The 16,806-nt window shown below is 47.2% G+C and overlaps 1 protein-coding gene across 1 annotated transcript; it reads right to left on the reverse strand.

The window, feature by feature from the left end:
- Positions 1-1,305: 1,305 nt before the first annotated feature.
- On the reverse strand, positions 1,306-15,863 carry SRP72 (signal recognition particle 72). The gene is made up of 19 exons (XM_059817795.1): positions 15,755-15,863; positions 14,404-14,524; positions 12,458-12,581; positions 11,502-11,645; positions 10,612-10,723; positions 9,421-9,452; positions 8,671-8,795; positions 8,521-8,578; positions 8,197-8,328; positions 7,660-7,788; positions 7,067-7,139; positions 6,430-6,494; positions 5,329-5,424; positions 4,756-4,859; positions 4,088-4,165; positions 3,304-3,441; positions 3,023-3,060; positions 2,546-2,705; positions 1,306-1,541 (listed from the first exon to the last, which is right to left on the reverse strand). The coding sequence occupies exons 1-19, from the start codon at positions 15,861-15,863 to the stop codon at positions 1,367-1,369; spliced, it is 2,013 nt and encodes a 670-aa protein (XP_059673778.1). The 3' UTR covers positions 1,306-1,366.
- Positions 15,864-16,806: the final 943 nt, after the last annotated feature.

The following is a 16,806-nucleotide window of genomic DNA, read 5'->3' on the forward strand; positions in this document are numbered from 1 at the left end:
GCCCCGTGCAGGCAGCCCGGTCAGGGCTCTAGCCGTGCCACAAGTCAGCGTTCCCGTCTGGTCAGAGTTTCAGCCCGGTTTGACCAGAGAAGGCACCTGGCAAACACAGAGTTGCATTCTCCTCCAGTATCCCCTCTCTCCAAACCACCCTCCAGAAACTGCGTCGCTGCAGGATAGTGTGCACTCTCTCCTGCAGTCACCAGCTGCTGGCTAAGAGGAGGGACATCACCCAGGCAAGTCATCTAGAACAATCCTTTCCCTTCAGCCCTCAGTTGGCAGCAAGTGACTCTGCCAGCCATTCATAAACCTGTTTTCTCTATGCTCTTCTCCTCACTCAGAGAGCCCCCTTCCAGATGCTGCCAGTGTACAGTCAAGGCAATAAAGACTGGATTCTACTTAGTAGATTTTTTCTCCATGGAGACTGGGGGTGGTGTGTTAAGCCTCAGTAACATTTCCCTTGCTCCCCACCTCTTCAGGCCTTCGCTCTGAATTCTTTCAGAGACAAGAGCCTTTACCTTTTGGGCTGACATCTGACAGCTCTCCCTGAGGTGCTGTTTTTACTGATTGAAAGTCCATGTATGGAAAAATGTTTTTGCTATATTCAGACCAAACCAGAAGTCCAAGAGAGGCTTAGGGGCTACCTGCGGGGTGCTAGGAGAGCAAACACATCTTCCATCTCACCACCAGCTTCCACTTGAGAAGTGCAAGGCCTCTTCTATGCAGCCCACCACCACAACCAGCCACTTTGTTTTAGCTCACTCTTGTTTTGCCAAGCCCACTGGAATAAGGCAGCTGGCTTGCAGAAAAAGGGACGCCGAGTCAGCTGCCACACCCTTTGCCATGCTTTCTCCTAACAGCCTTGTTCTCCCCCTTCAGATAATCTTCTCCCCTATAATCTAGCCCATATGTTGTTCTCCAAGACCCTTTGTGCCTGTGCTCTTTGGTGGTCAATGACTGACTGGGATGAGACATAGAAGACAGTGCTTGCGTCACGCATAGTCAGATACATTGTCAGATAAATCTGTTAAAGGCCTTAACTAACATATGCTAGAGGAGCATAAATCTCTATTTCAGGAAGTTCTTGATTATTCCACATCTTTTAAATGTTTGGCAATGTGGACAGATTTCTTCTTAGGAGCTGCATTTGAGTTTGATGGCGACACCCTAAGTCACAGTGGGGGCAAGCGTGAAGAAGGCAACTCAGTAAGCAGACACATCACGGTGCCTATAGCAGGCCATCTCCCCCCAGACCACTGACAGGCAGGACAGATCCATATGCCAAGAGTCTTTTGCCAGCACTTGCTTTTGACCTTTATTCTGCAACCAGCATCACCTACTGAGGGAGGGAGATTACACATCCTGCTTTTTACCACCCTCCTTTAGCCCCTTTCTTCTTCTTCTGCTGCTGTTTCTTCTTGGTGGCCGGGGCACCAGCAGGTTTTTGGTGCCTGGGAGGGATGACGTTACTTGTGGCCGATACAGCTGCAGCGCTGCCGGGCCGAGGGGAGGTAGGTGGGCTGCTGGCGGTCCTGCTGGCATCCCTGCAGTGAAGATGAGAGAAAGAGATACCACATGGGTTCACCACCACCTGCAAGATGTGGCACTACTGCAGGAAGCTGACAGCGAAAAATAGCAGCTGCCCCATAAGACAGCATTAGATAGCATTATGTACGGGAGGGCATCATGCAAGGAGATCTTAAACAAGCTTCAACATATATAGAGGGGCTGATGGATGAGGGGAACATGTCTCAAAGGGCAGGCAATCACCTTCTAAACTGATGTTCACTAGATAGTGAAAGTCCTCAACAACAAAAGCAAGGCTAACTTTTGAACAGACGTGACAGCTCATGCAACACATGAGAAGCCTTTCAGGTGCCCACGCTTAGGCAATGCAAACCCAACATCCTTTCTCTCTCCTTAACCACAAAAGCATCTTTGTGTCAGCTCTCCTTGCAAACACTGCTCAAGCCAACAGTGCCACAAAAGGCTTTTCATGCTTCTGTTTTGAGACAGCTGTGTAAAGAGAAACTACCAGACGGCACTGGCAACTCCCTGCGTTGCTATTATTTTAGAAGTACTCCCTTCTCTCAGATGCTAGTAAGTCACCATCTTCCTGTCAGGCGTCAGACATAACGGTAAACCCTGATTCCAGCTCAAATAATCAGTGTCAACTTAGAAGGAAGTATAGTGTTTTCCCAAACCATGGCTAATGGTTCTCCAGCCGCCAAAAGACGAAAGCAAATAGTGTGAGAGAAAGCATGCGAAATTCAGCTCAAAGCTAAGAAAAGCACATTAAAAGACTATGAGAATTATGTTTGCACCTTAGCACCTTCAAGCATGCCTATCATATCATTTTGTTTTTCAGCGACTTCTAGGGATCTTCCACAAGAGCAGCTGGTAGAAGGCTCAAGTGGCAAAGTACAGTTTCACTTGTGCTACCCGTGGTTGGCATGATAACAGAGCCACAGAAAAGCAGCACAAACCCAGCCCTCCCAGCCGCCCAGGAGTGATTCCCCACACCAAGCCCTGCAAAACGGGTACTTACAGTTCAGAGGAGCCGGCTGTGGTTGAACCCTGAGTCCCTTTGCCAACCTGATCCTTCTTCTTGCCCTTCTTCCGTCCACGATAGTAGGAACGCTCTCGCATTGGAAGCCACCGCTCAGGGTCAGGAGTCACTTTGGGGTCGTAGTTCTTAGGCAGCTTTCCTGCAGAACATTCAGTGCCAGGAAATAAGATTGGGGTCAACACACTAGAGAGGCATCACCAAGGGGTAAGCATGGGATGTCAGTAGCCAGGAAGCACAAAGAGCCCAGCAACCCACATCATCCTATCAGGGTGCTGCTCTCACTTCTGTGGAAAAATGCCCCATCCAAACAAGCTATCATGAAGATTTGGGTTCATAGGGACCCAGTCCCAGCAAAGGGCTCCAGCTCCTGGGGAGCTGACGGCTGGCTATTTGAAGAAACAATCTCGCAAGCTCCCTGGAGCTGTGCTGTGTCAACAGCTAGGAAATGCAACTTACCCTTCTTTTTTTTCTTCTTCTTCTTCACATCCCCTGTTCTGAAAAGCAAAAGGGAAACAGCCGCTGTGACACAGCACAGACACAGCAGACAAGTCAACTGAAAACTAACTCTGGTAGAAGCTAAACCATTCCCATCTCTCTCAAAACTTGGTCTGCTGCTACCTGAAGCTCCTTGCAGTTAAACAACAGGCTCCCTTTCCACCAGCCTGCCTTCTACAGCAATGCCCCCACCACACCAGGTGTGTGAATGACTGCAGCAGAGCTACAGCAGCCCACTTTACCCTTGCTCCTTCTGCTGGTTGTCTCCAGTGAGCTTCCCAGCTTTCTTCCGAACATAGGTTGCTCCATGGGAGTTCTCCAGTGCATCAACATCTACTTTCAGTGACATGGTGTCCGAGGAAGGCAAGTGTTTGCTAAGACTGCAAGGGAAGAGTTCAGGGATGCAAACCGGCAAGCAAAAAGATAAAACACCCAGGTTTGTTCAGATAGCAACAGGCAACTTCAGCTTGAACGAATTCAGCCTGTTAGCCATGCAGACAGCAGACAGGCCTACAGGGCCAGTTCCAGCTCTCTCATCAGCTTCCTACACAAGCTGGGATGAGCTGCTTAATTGCCATCTGCCTCATTTTTCCCTTCTTTGATACAGTGACAGAAGCAGCAACTTCCTCTGAAAGCTGCTCAGGGTGGCAAAAGCAGTATGTGAACCTGGTATTTTGGGTCAGTGAGAGCTTAGCCATATTTTATTGGGCACAGTCCTGCATTACTACCACAGGTTTAAAGTTCCAACAGAAAAGATGGAGGAGCTCCTGTTATCAGGAGTTAAGTTATCAATTCTCAGAGAGAAGGAGGCCAAAGACAAAAGGGTCCTGGGATCCCACAGTAATCAAACCAATTAGGGAAATAATGTAGCTCCAGACAACTTGACCTGGATACGCAGCTGTTCTGGAAATGTTCCTTGCCTTTCTTCAGGTGAGAGTGGGTCTGAATTCTCCACACAGCTGAAATCCAAGGGAGCAATGCCCAAACACCTCTTCCTTTGCTCTAATACCACCATCAAAAGGATACACTTTAGCTTTTTCGGGGTCCACCAGGGAGTAGGCAGAGATGAGCTGTGCCAGAGTATGCACATCTTTTGGGTTTTGCCTTTGTAGGGGAAAAAAAGAAAAGGACCAAGTTACCAAGGTATGCACTTGTCCCAAAGACTGGTATCCCCATGCAGTGCTTGCTGCTGCAGCATAGCTGCTATCTGTGGGAACAGGCATGTCAGTTTGTGGTCTCCTCCAGAGCACATCACCAAACATCACTGGTGTGGACAAAGGGAGGTGCAGACATCTCCACAGTATCATGAAGTAGGCAATGAAAGACAAAAATCCCTCAGGTCCCAGTAGCAAAGGCAAGTTAACAGTTCCCCCAAAAAATCCCATCAAGTGCATAATAAAAACTAAAACCTAGACATCCATGGTTTATGCAGCTCTAGAAAAAATGATGCATCCCAGTCCCTAAAGCAATCTTCACTGCACACAAGAGGCCTCTGGGACAAGTCAACATCAGCTATGCACCAAATGAATGATCCCCTCTCCCTCCAAAATACGGCTTCGCATTGGAGCCCTTGTGCAAAAGCAACTCTAAAGGAGGGCTACCAGTCAACCAGCATTTTCAGACACTGCCTGGCACCAGAGAGCTTGCAGAGGTCTCTGGGTGGAGACCTCCTGTTCAGCAACCACCCAACTCACTTCCAGAGCTCCTCCAAGTCGCTGATGGCTTCCTTCTTCCTGCCATGCTTTAGTTTGAAGTTGGCAGCTTCCCTTATCAGCGACAAATGGACAGGAGACTTTGGCTGAAAGACACAGCAGACATAATTAGTTCCTCATTATCGCAGCATGGAGCCCAGCTCTAGCTCGCTTTAATGCCCCTGAGACCTGGCCAAGGATAACTGAGTTAGCACCCTGTCATGCAGAAAATAGACCACCTTTGCGCTCTAAGATGTGAGGCAGAAGTGCATGGGACAAGGCAGCTTGCTGCTCCACAATGTTTTCCCTGATTAGGGAGAAAGCCTAATTGCTACATTTGGGCACCCGTTGCCCCCACTCTCCTAATCTGACAGGAGCTGCTGCTCCCTGTTTGCAACACATCTAAAACAATGAAACAGTGATAAAACGAACGCTCACAAAACAGGAGCTCACAGGTCTCCAAAACCCCAACTGGATGAGCTGCTGGGGCTGTGCATCAACAGGAAAAGCTAAGTTGGACTAGCTAAAAAAGACTGGGACAAAACCTTGCACATTAGCTCCTCTGGTCTGACTTGCCTGGAATTGCTGATACCACTGGATAGCCTGTGTGAAGACCTCGATTGCACTGTCAATGTCCTCTTCGTGACTGTACATTGTCACCAACGCAGACACCTGCAAACATTCAAGAGCAGCTTATAGCAGATCCTCACAAAAGCTGTGAGGACTCTCTATAGCCAGAGAGTCAGCAGTTAAATGACGGATTTTCCTAAAAGCAGGCTCAGTGTGAGCTTTCTGCTCTGTCCCTAAAAAACAGCTGTAGTAACAGGTAGGATACCCAGGAAACATCTTCCTACCCGTGTTCCTCCCAAAGAAATGTCCACACCAAGCTTTCTCCTACAGTACAAGCTTAAGACTGCATTCACAGAAAGAACTTTCTTGTCTTGGCAACTTCTTTGCTTGCCACTGGACACAGTTTCATTAGAAACTCTTTTTCTTCCCCTATTCTCTATCCCAAGACCATGAAAAAAAAAGCAGCACTGAAGAGATGATACAGACACCATCTGCTTGTCTACACCTCAGTCACAACTAAAGGTGACCCAGGGCAAGGAGCTGGTATGCTCACTGCCCCCATAAATTACTTTGATCATTCACACTTGCAACTGGAACAGACCTACAACTGTCAGCCACTGCTCAAAATGCTTACGCTGTATACTTGAGTGCTTTCAAGGTCATTAAGCTTTTCCAAATACCAGACGTGGACATGCATGCAGACCGGGGTGATGCTGTGGGGATGGAACATATGGCACTTTCTCCCTAATGCCTGTTGTCCTAAAGCTGCTTCAAAAACTTCTCAACAGTACATACCAGGGAAGCAGCTGCTCCAGTCACGTTATGCAAGTAAATCCAGGCAACACGCAGGTCTGAGGGATTATGAGAGAGTGGGAACATAGGCAGAAAGCATCTCTGCTGACAGGCAGAGTACTTCTGTCGCTAAGTTCAGGCCACCTGATGCAAGTTATAATCCCACCTTTGTCCAAGACAAGGAAGATGGGCTCAAATTCCCTGCAGACACTCAGGACAAGTGAAAACCACAGGGAAGAGGCAACAGGGAGCAGGCAGTACAAAGCTGTGCTACAAGGGAAAAACCTCACACAGTTCAGGCTGAGTTTTGCTTACCATACCAGGCTTGTGCTGCAGTTCTTCTATGCTCCTCAGGATCATGCAGGCTTTGGTGACACTGCCTAGAAGAGACACAGGGAGAAACATACTCTGAGTGGCACAGTAATAATTCACCCTGCCCGTGAACTTCCAGCCAAAGGTAAACAATGGGGACATAATGATCCCCTTCTCAGAATATCTCCCCCGTTTCCAGGAATAAAGGACAGGCCTCCACACAAAGGACCTTTCTGCCCTTGGCGCATCCTGCAAGGGTTCAGGAGCAAGCTTTTGCAAGCAGGGTCTTCTCTTCCAGGAGCAACTCTGTGCTGCCTGACTGTATACAGGAATGGCAGCATCAAGGGAGCCTCACGCTGCTCCTCAAGACGCTCCTGCCCCAGAACAGATTCAGCCCTATTATTCACAAAGACTGTGGGCATCTCTGCCAGGGATCTGCGGAGCCTGGACATCCAGACATTAAGCTATGAGCTCTATCCTGCCAGAGCCATATATACAGAATACCCAACTGAAAGCATCTCTGCTCTGCACCCCTGTCACAACAGGGACTGCAGCAAAGATTGCCCTAAAGCCTGTTTTTCTCATCCCTTGTACCATTACCATGTGCAGACACTTCCCAACAGAGGAGGACACTGGATACCTTGAGCAATTTTTAGCTGGGCCATCGTCAGCTTGATCTCAGCTGCATTGGCAGGGTGCTGGTCTGCAAAGTCCTGAGAGTCAGAGGAAAGAACAATTCCATATGTGTGTGGGCATGAGGCTGCTGCTCCAGTGAATCACATCTCATGCTCGGTCACAGCAAGCTAGCAAGAGCCAAAGGAAGCTTTCCAGCACAGGCAGGCTTCAGCACACAGCAGAGGAGGGCCCCAACCCATGCCAGTGGCCTATCATCCTCTCCGATTTCCATCCCAGGTCATTCACTCTGTCCCAAAAGGAGGCTGTTGCAAACTGCTTGCAAGCAGAGCAGCAGAGCTCACTGCTCACCCTAGAAGTCTACTACAGCTTCCTAAGCATAAAAATCAGAGGTGCAAGGGAACTATTTCCCTTTAAAAGCAGCATCGTTCAGTTGGGTGTAAATGCTTTCCAGCAACATTAAACCAAACCAAAATAAGCACAGCCAGATACCCCTGGAAATTTAAACCAGACAAAACAAGCTAAGGGAAACAGCACACAAGAACACAAAGTACAAGTTTAAATGGAGCTTGGCCAAAGGAGTACTTTCTCTTAACCTACCTGCAGAAGCCCTACGGCCTTTGCATGCTGCTTCTCGCGACACAGTTGGGCTGCCTGGATAAGGACAGGGAGCAGATGCTCAGGGCTCTGCGACTGCAGGCTTGCCGACAGCTTGCGGCACTGATCTGCCTAAGGAGTGGGAAGACAGAATACACTTTTCTCAACCTCTGCAAGCATCTAACACAGGGCTTTACGTATCAGTTGTATCTAAGAGATGCTAGTGATGGCTTCCCTGAAATGGGTATACAGAACCAAGACCAAGTCCTCTTAGTAGCACTTCAGATGCATCTACAAACCTCACACACCCGTTCTGTCTCCTAGTCATCTCCACACCATCCTCCCTACAGCAACACTCAAGTCGCAACACCACTGGCTGGCTGTTCTTTTAGAGATTTTTTTTTTTCTGCTCACTTATGTGCCTAAACCAAGTTGTCTTATCTTCTGACACAGAACAGCTGCATATCCATTTTTGCCTAGGGCAACTCCTGCGGAGAGTGCTAAATCACTAGCTACTTACTGCAAATCAGTTTCCCCTACCTGGTTAGTGTACATTGCCAGCAAAGCTTTGTTGAATTCAATCGCCTGGAGCTGTTTCTTGGAGAGTTTATGCTCAACACCTTCTGCATTGGTCAGCTTCACCTTTTTCTTTGAGTCAAAGACATTTTGGTCCTGGAGAAATCACACATCATGAGATGATTTCAGTATGTTCCTTGAAGAAGAAAAGGTCTCTGGGTCTGCAATTTAACTACTGTTCAGGAAAAAGTCTTCCCTGATTATTCCCCTTCTCTCCACAAAAGCAGAGAAGCAGGCTGAGTAACCACCAGGAAGGGCCGCATTGAAAGCGGCAAGGTAATTCTATACCTTGTTAATTGTGATGATGTTATTTGCAATGACAGCAAGCAGTCCTACATCTGTTGGCCTGCAGATAAGAAAAGCAGAAAGCACACTGTTACTAAACAGTAGTCTCTCTACAGATGGAAGACTGAGCATTTGTTCTAGAAAAGCCCTTACTTCAACTTGATTATTTGATTGTAGAGCTGTAGAGCATCCTCTGTACGACCCTGCAGTTGCATGATATAAGCCATCTGACCATGAATAATGGCCAGTTCAGCCTCAATGTCTTCCTCTGTCACATCCTGAAGGAAAATCAAGGCAAAAAGAAAAAAAGCTGCCATCTCACCTCTCTTCCCCTGCCTTCAGCATTCTGCTGGCAGATGTCTATGAGCTCTCTTGGGCAGTATTAGCAGCAAAGTACCCCAGCCACTACAGGTGAAGGTTGTGGCCACAGCACAAATACAAGCATATCTGGGTTAAACCAGGAGAAAAGAAAGCTTCACCTGCTTTTGCAAGAATCTGAAGATACCCTTAACTTGTGCGCTGAATCTGCCCCTCTGCTTGAGCCAACGACCGTGATTACAGAATTCTTGTGTTTCCCACCACCCATTCAGCATGTTCATCCATAGCATGAGTGGGTCACAGAGATGTTTCAGACAACCTGCACCCATCCTGCCTGCACCAGCATAGGCAACTGTGCAAGGAGCACAGCAGCAGTCTGCAATTAGGTACACTTCTGCAACAACCATGATTGCTGCTGCCCCAGCCTCCTCAGAAGCGGGTACCAGCAGCAGTGGGAAGTCTTGCTGGGTAATGCTGCACAGCAGCTTTGGCTATCCTCTGGCTATCTGCAGTACACTTTATGACTGCACCCTCGTTCGTGCTGGTGCAAACTGAACACTTTCCAGAACAACATGAAGAACTTACAGAGTCTTCTGATAGCGATTGGCGGCACAGCTCTAGAAGGAAAAACAGATTGAAGAACACAGGTTAGAAGGCTTTAGGGGGGAAAAAAAAAACCCCTAGAAGCATGGGGGAATGTATACTTTTTTCAAGTATCCCTGAAACTTCTGCAGCATTACAAGGGCACATCAGAGTACAAGTCTGATGATAGATGGGACTAAGCATGAGGGAGAAGACTGGATTATGCAGAAGAAATATCAAATGCACAGCAAATACTGCCCCTCCCAGAGCTGCCTTCTGAGAGCAGAGTCACACACCCATTTTCCCTCCTGAATAGATTTCCTTAAACCATAGGGATCACTCGGCTGCAACTGCTCACTGTCTTAGGAGTTATTTTAAGTGCTGCAAGCCTGCAATATTCAGATTACACCACCCTTTATGGGGCAGCAATTCCATCAGTTTTCAATACAGATACCAGTCACTTAGTTTTCTCACATACCTCACCTGAACATCACTTCTTTTGCTCTCCAAAGGAGTACTATCACAGCATATAGGTTCAAATTACACATGCTCAATAAATCAGTTGTATGGGAGAGCTGCTATTCTATCATCAAAATCGGGACAGAACTGACCTATTTATCTGCAAGAGCAATTAGATCAGAAAAAACTAATTCTTCCTAATTCTACCCCTCCAGCCTTTTTTCTTTTGTTTAAAAAACACACACAAAATCCCCCTTCCACCCCATAGAAAAAAATCCTCTTCACAAAAAAAGCTCATTTGTTGGCTTATGCTAATTTCATACCTAATTCAGACCATGAAGTATTTTTATTTTTTGTAGTATATGTTTATATATACATATACTAATAAAACCAGGAGTCAGAATAGATGAAACATCTCATGCTTATGAGAAGAGATTACACTCATGTCTACCTCCTATTTCAAAAAACTGCTCAAAGGCATTGGACACCAATCAGAGGGCTGTAAGAGAGCCAGGAGATGGTACCTGCCACATGGCTCTGGAAAAGAGCTGCAGAGGAATGTTTCTACAAAAACACCAGTTCTGTCAGGAGCCATCTGGAAACTTACAAGAAATCCTGCTGTTGGTCCGTTTTTAAATTTTCAAAACATCTTTATCTCTGATTAAGCATGTCTATAGAGAACAAGTAACTACTTCTATCACACAAAGCTTCCCTCTCACCTCACCATGTTTTTACCTTCTGCTTTCTGTAGTTTTTTCATTGCTTCATTCAACTTTCCTTGCCCAATCAATGCACATGCACTGTTATAACACAGCTCGTAGGTAGCTTCTCGAAGGCCCAAATCCTCCTAGCATGAAAAGTAAATATAACACTGCATAAACACCAACTGATCTGTACAGATTTGACAGGCAACAGATACAAACTACAGTCTTCATGTACATTCAAAATATTCCTCGCAAAATAAATTTAGAGACAATTTTAAAAGGGCACACACCTGGCAAATAAGTCACAGTGCAAAGGATCTTCCCTCACACTGCACAACAAAGTCAGAGGCAATTGACAAGGCAGCAACGAAACTCCAGCCTGAACTCAGGGACTACTTAGGCTGCTGAAAGAGGGCAGGTAAGAACCGCTACTCAAGAGAACTAGAAAGTGGAACCACAGTGCTGAACAGAAAGCTGAGCACGCTGTGCACACCTCCAAGGACAAAGATCTCTGAAAAAATGAGAACACTCCAATCTGCACTGCTCATTAACAAAAATATTCCCAAGCACGGCTGGGTGATCCAGGCAGTTAGCTTTACCCTGGGCAAAAGGGTAATGAGAGAGAGGAAAGTGCTAGTCACCACAGGTGTTCTGCCCTAATGCAGGCTCAGAGAGATGTACTTCCTACTCTGCTGTGACATCTACTAATACAAGTCTCCTAGAGATCACAGATGAAGTATAACTCATGAACAATAACAGCGTTTATTCCTCCATACAGAGGAAACCACTAGGTGATCTTCAATACACTCAGAAGTCACTAAGAGACAGGAACACGTTTCTATCCTGTTAAATGTCTATGATTCCGTATCCTTTATTCCTTGGCTCTCACTCTTACACACATACATGCACACACTTACTTACTGGCATCACCTTCTCCCATGTGCTTTGTGCTGCCACAACAGCAGAGAGGTTGGTTTTTCTCTCTTCCTCATACTCATCCTGGGAGTTGCGGATGAGATCCCTGTATGCAGCCAGACAATCATCATAACGCTCCAACCTGTACAACTGAGAAGGGGAAAGGATTAGCCTTCAGAATAGTATTTCCTTGTGTATGCTAGTAACTACAGCCTCCTTCCTCCCTCCCCATGGACTGGCAGCAGCAAAACGTCATATGTTTTAAGCTGAACATTACTAACATTTGCATCTACCTTTAAGGGCAAACTCTGTAGATTGCATTTGCAAGGACTCAAGCAATGACACCAGATACCTGCACAGAAACAGCACAGTTCTTATTGCTAAAACAGCTTCTTTGAAAGCAGCAGTTTACACAGTTTTGTCCTCAAACAGCCTTTTTCCAGATTAGATCACCTCTCTATGAGAGAGATTAAATGAATGATCTTTCAAGCAGCTGAGAGAAGACAGCCAATTCTTCACAAAACTGTTCTGATCAACCAGGGAGAAACCAGAGAAGAAACACAACTTCTTTTCTGCTTCACTTCTAACGCCTGAGATGTCAGGTCCCGCTAACCATTCCTGGACAGGTACCTAATGCAGGCAGATGGCTCCAGCACAAACAAATCTCATCAGCTCTCTTCCATCCTCCATCCCCTCAGCCAGATGGCTATTATCAGTCCAGACCCAGGAAGGGAGAGGGAGTCACAAATGTATTGCTTTTGTTCAGTGGCAATAAGATGATGACTCTGCCTCCAGCAACAGGTGACTGAAGCTCCACAGAAGTTGGAGCAGTTGGGAACTGGACCTCTCCTTACTTTCAAGACAGAAAAGGAAATTCTGTCCCCATACTTGCCCCGCATTAGAGGAGGGACAAGGCATCCAGCATATGAAACTCCTACCAGGAAGAAAAGCTTGTAAATTACCACTTGTCCATAAAGCTCCTTCAGTTTGTCTGTCTGCTGACTGGCACTCTGAATGGTCTTGAGAGCATTTTCAATACGATTCAACCTGTATTCACAGTAGGCCTTCTCAAAGGCAATAATGTCACTGCAAGGACAAGACAAAGGCTGAGAGCAGGCACTGTAGTCTCATTCAACAGCATTCACCCACCTGAAGACACTTGCTTAAGCAGCCCTAATTAGTCACAGACTGCTACATTCCCAAAGACCCAAACACCAGAGGTGAGCACATTATCCCAGATTACTGAATTATGTATCTGTTGAGCACTGAAAATATCTTAAACCCTTAAACCTACTTTGTGTTCAACAGAGAAGGAATATCAAAACTTCATCTAAAATAAGAGGTTCCTTTTTTCCTGGTGCTTCCAGGCACAGGGCGTTTCAAACCCCTCCCTCCCGCCGATTATGCAAATCAAATGGTTAAAGGTAAAACAATACCAAAATTCATTATGTGACTCCTTCTTAAGGAGAAGGCATATCATTACAGCAAAAGATCCTTACTGCAAACTGTCAAAGACAATCAACTCATACAGAAAGAGAGAAAGGAAGTGGTATAAAACACAGTGCCTCTTATAATCTGATATGAACTCAACAGTAACATTAACCTATTTTGAAATATCAGCGCTGCAGAACTGCAGCAAAAGGGTTTGCTGATGTTAACATAAAATTAGCTTCAAAACAAGCTCACACCAGCAGGGAAGCATTATCAAACAAGCAGAGCCTTGAATGCTATGTTCTACCTACCCTCAGAATTACTGCTTAAGCCAAAGGAAAATTAATCAGTGATTCCCTTAGTTTATCACTGGTACCACTTGTCATCAGGTTATTTATTGGCCTATTTAAAATTATCTCAGTCTGGCTGAGTATTAGAGGAGTATGAAAACAAATGAATGGCCTTAAAAATTAAAGCAAAGCAGTGGGCAAGCCTCAGTGCAGGACAGGACAACTTCAAGGCAGAGCAAGAACCACCACTTTCTCTGTTCTGCCAGATACAGAGACAGACACACAATAGAGCCAAGCTAAAGAAATTATAGGGAGAACTCTGAAGCCAGTCGAATTTAGAGAAATTACTCCTCCTCCTCACCATATACTAAAAAAAAAAAAAGCTAAAAAACTTAAATTAAACGCCTTCTGTCCCAGGAAAGAAGGAATTTGTGAATAAGGTAATTACGTTTTATTTAGATGTGAACATAAACAAGGGTATGTTTCATCGCACTGATACTACAACACACTTTTCTGGGAAGTTCCTTAACAAGAGCAGTATCTGAAATACAAAAATGTTGCTGCCAGGCAGGTTCTTAGGTAGCAATTTTCATCCTAGTCATTGCACAAAGGGCATCTTTATTAGGAAGAACATTACAGTCTGCTTAATGACACAAATGGGAAGCCTGACTTGTTCTCCAACACAAGTTGTCTCCAAGGTCCTGATTTTGCGAACATGCACAAAGAGCCTGCACCACTCCAAAAGCTGAAGCAGTACCTTCAGGCTGGCAAAGAAAAGGACCCCAAGGAGCAGTAGGCTGAGACAGCCAAGCAAAGCTAACAGCTCGCTGCCACTGGCAAGAGTTTCTCCCTCCTCTCTTCACTCCCACATCATGAGATCTGGCCTCTCCTCTTGTACCAGCTACGGTGCTCAACCACGTCAACAAGCAGAATCAGCTCATGAAGGTGGCTGAAAACTAGATTAGGGACAACCCCTTCAACAAAAACAGCAAGATGTTAGACTGTCTCAAACTCACCCAGACCACCTCTCGCACACAGAATAAATCAATGTTTCACTGAGAAGCCCAACACCAATGGCTCTGAGCACCTCCTGCTCTTTATTTTGCTGCCTATTAGTCCCCTCCACTGAAGCTGCAGCGGCTTCTCAAGGTTTCATATTTTGTAGAGTACAGCAAGACACAACTCACCTGGTTAACACTTTCGTGTGGGTGTTGATTACACCGAGGGCTTCCTTGAAGTTCCCGTTCTGGATAAGACACACTACTTTACACTGAAGTGCAGTCACATCGTCTTTGCTGATCTGCAGTACTGGAGGAGAAACCAGTTTCAACACAACGATCTAACTCATTATCAGACAGACTAAGGCTTTATAAGAGCCAAATGTTGTTACAGTTGCAAAAACCCATCACAGAGAGCAGTCACGTCAATTTAAAAGGGTCCTGGCATAGCTTGCTTTGGCTCAGATAACGAAACAAATCCTGCCAGGATAAAAGAATCCAGTATAAATACTGAACTTACACGAAGTGACCGCTGTGCTAACATGCCTGGAACAGAGCTGCACCAAAGGAGCCGTACACACCTGGACAAACCTTTCATTGGCATTTCACTTCCAGGCAGAAAACACAATGCCAAAACCTGAGTGCCACGTAAAGCATATACAGGAAGAAAAACACACGATATAGAAGAACAGTATGAATCCAGACAGGCAGTCACTTTATATGCTAATACTTTCTGCCAGTGGAAGACAGTGAGGAAGGACTAGGAGAGAGAAATAGGTTTTGGTATTTGTTTTTTTCACGTGATTCCAACTCTCAGATCTGCTGGGACAGGAGATGGGTCCCTACTCCCTACAAACAGCAGAGAGAGAACTTTTAGCCATAAGGTGCCTTGTATTGCAATCCCATTTTGGATGCCGAACTATCAAAACAACACATCTCAATGCGGACTCTCACTCCCAAGGAAGTTATCACTCCCAAGTCAGTTGGTCCATATGCACAACACCACTCCTCCAGTTCTCAAGGGAAAAAGCCCTCCTTCCTCCCACGATCAAAACTAAAGGAAATCCCACAAGTAACTCGTAGGCTCGGCCCACAGCAAGGGCTATGTGACACAACAGGCACAAGCGATGGTCCCGGTGCAGGAGCGGGGCCTAGGCAGCTGCCCCGCTCGGCTCCCCATCCGCTTTTGCCTCTCGCCTCTCCCCTAGCACAGTAAAACCTCCAGCAGCGTGTCCGAGCGCCGCTGGGCGCCCTTTGCCCGCAGCCCCGCTCCCGGAGCCCGGCACGAAGCCCACAGGCGGAAACCCCCCCGTTCCCCACCACAGCCGTGCCCCCGCCGCAGCAAGGCCAAGCCCGCCCGGGCAGAGAGCACGGGGAGCGACGCCGGGCGGGAGAGAGATGGGGCGGGGCGGGGGAGGACACGGACGCCGGGAACAGCCCCGCGCCCGGCCCGCACACAGCCTTCTCCTGGCGGCGTGCGGCCCCGCGGCGCGGCAGGGCCCGGCGCCGACATGGCGGCGGCACTCATGCGCTCACTCACTCTTGTTAACGGACTTGAGCGCGCGGGCGAAGTCGCCGTTCTGGCCGCAGCGGTTCACCTCGCTCCACAGCGCCGCCGCGGCCCCCGCGCCGCCCGCCGCCGCCGCCATCTTGGAACCGGGAGGAGAAACACGTCGGGGGGGCGGAGCCGGCGGCTGGCCCGGAAGCGGAAGTGCCGAGCGCGGCGGCCGCCACGTCGCGAAGAGGCCGGGCCGGGGCGGGCCCTCCGGTTCTTCGAACACCCCGGCCCGCTCGCACCGCCCTCATCCCTGCCCGCACCCTCCCTCCGCACCCCGGCCCGCCCGCACCGCCCTCATCCCTGCCCGCACCGCCCTCATCCGGCCTTCTCCCCAAGAACCGCCCGGCAGCGGGCCCGGGGGTCCGCCTGCGGAGGTGATGCTCTGTGATTGTCTTCATTACGCTCAAACTTTATACTCTTGCACGCAGCATTGCGAGTTTCGTTTGATTTCGTGAAAAAATTGTGTGCAGGTGTAGCATCTTGGTTATTGCCAAATTACTCAGCTCCACTTAACGATGTTTTACCCTGAGAAACTTTTTTTTTTTTACTTAATAGTCTAACCTTTTTCCCCCTCTCACAATTAACCTAAAAAAAGAAAGAAATTAGTAAAATCGACAGACATGACCAAAGTGAGTAGGTGGGGAGGAAGAAGGGGGTGATTGCCCACCCCCCACAAAAGGATTTTCCACCAATTCCCATTACTTTCTTCTGCTAAAAGACTGCCATCAGTTTTCAAATTTCAGAAATACCATGAATGATTACAAATATTACAAAAGCTGGGTTTTTTTAATAAAAATTATAATAAAGTTATAAATATGTCAGAGGGCAAAGGTGGCTATCACTTTGTATAATAAAATCATAGAATCGTAGAATCATTTAGGTTGGAAAAGACAGTTAAGATCATCAAGTCCAACCGTTAACCTAACCCTGCTAAGTCCACCACTAACCATGTCCCTCAGCGCCTCATCCACACGTCTTTTAAATATCTCCAGGGATGGTGACTCCACTACCTCCCTGGGCAGCCTGTTCCAGTG

This window comes from Gavia stellata, chromosome 5 (assembly GCF_030936135.1).
Source record: "Gavia stellata isolate bGavSte3 chromosome 5, bGavSte3.hap2, whole genome shotgun sequence".
Lineage (NCBI taxonomy): Eukaryota > Metazoa > Chordata > Aves > Gaviiformes > Gaviidae > Gavia > Gavia stellata.

Coding starts and splice junctions, on each gene's coding strand:
- SRP72 (XM_059817795.1), bottom strand. CDS start 15,863: ATGGCGGCGGCGGCGGGCGGCGCGGGGGCCGCGGCGGCGCTGTGGAGC. Junction 8,329..8,520: donor ACATCATCACAATTAACAAG/GTATAGAATTAC, acceptor TGATTTCTCCAG/GACCAAAATGTCTTTGACTC. Junction 3,061..3,303: donor AACCAGCAGAAGGAGCAAGG/GTAAAGTGGGCT, acceptor TTTGCTTTTCAG/AACAGGGGATGTGAAGAAGA.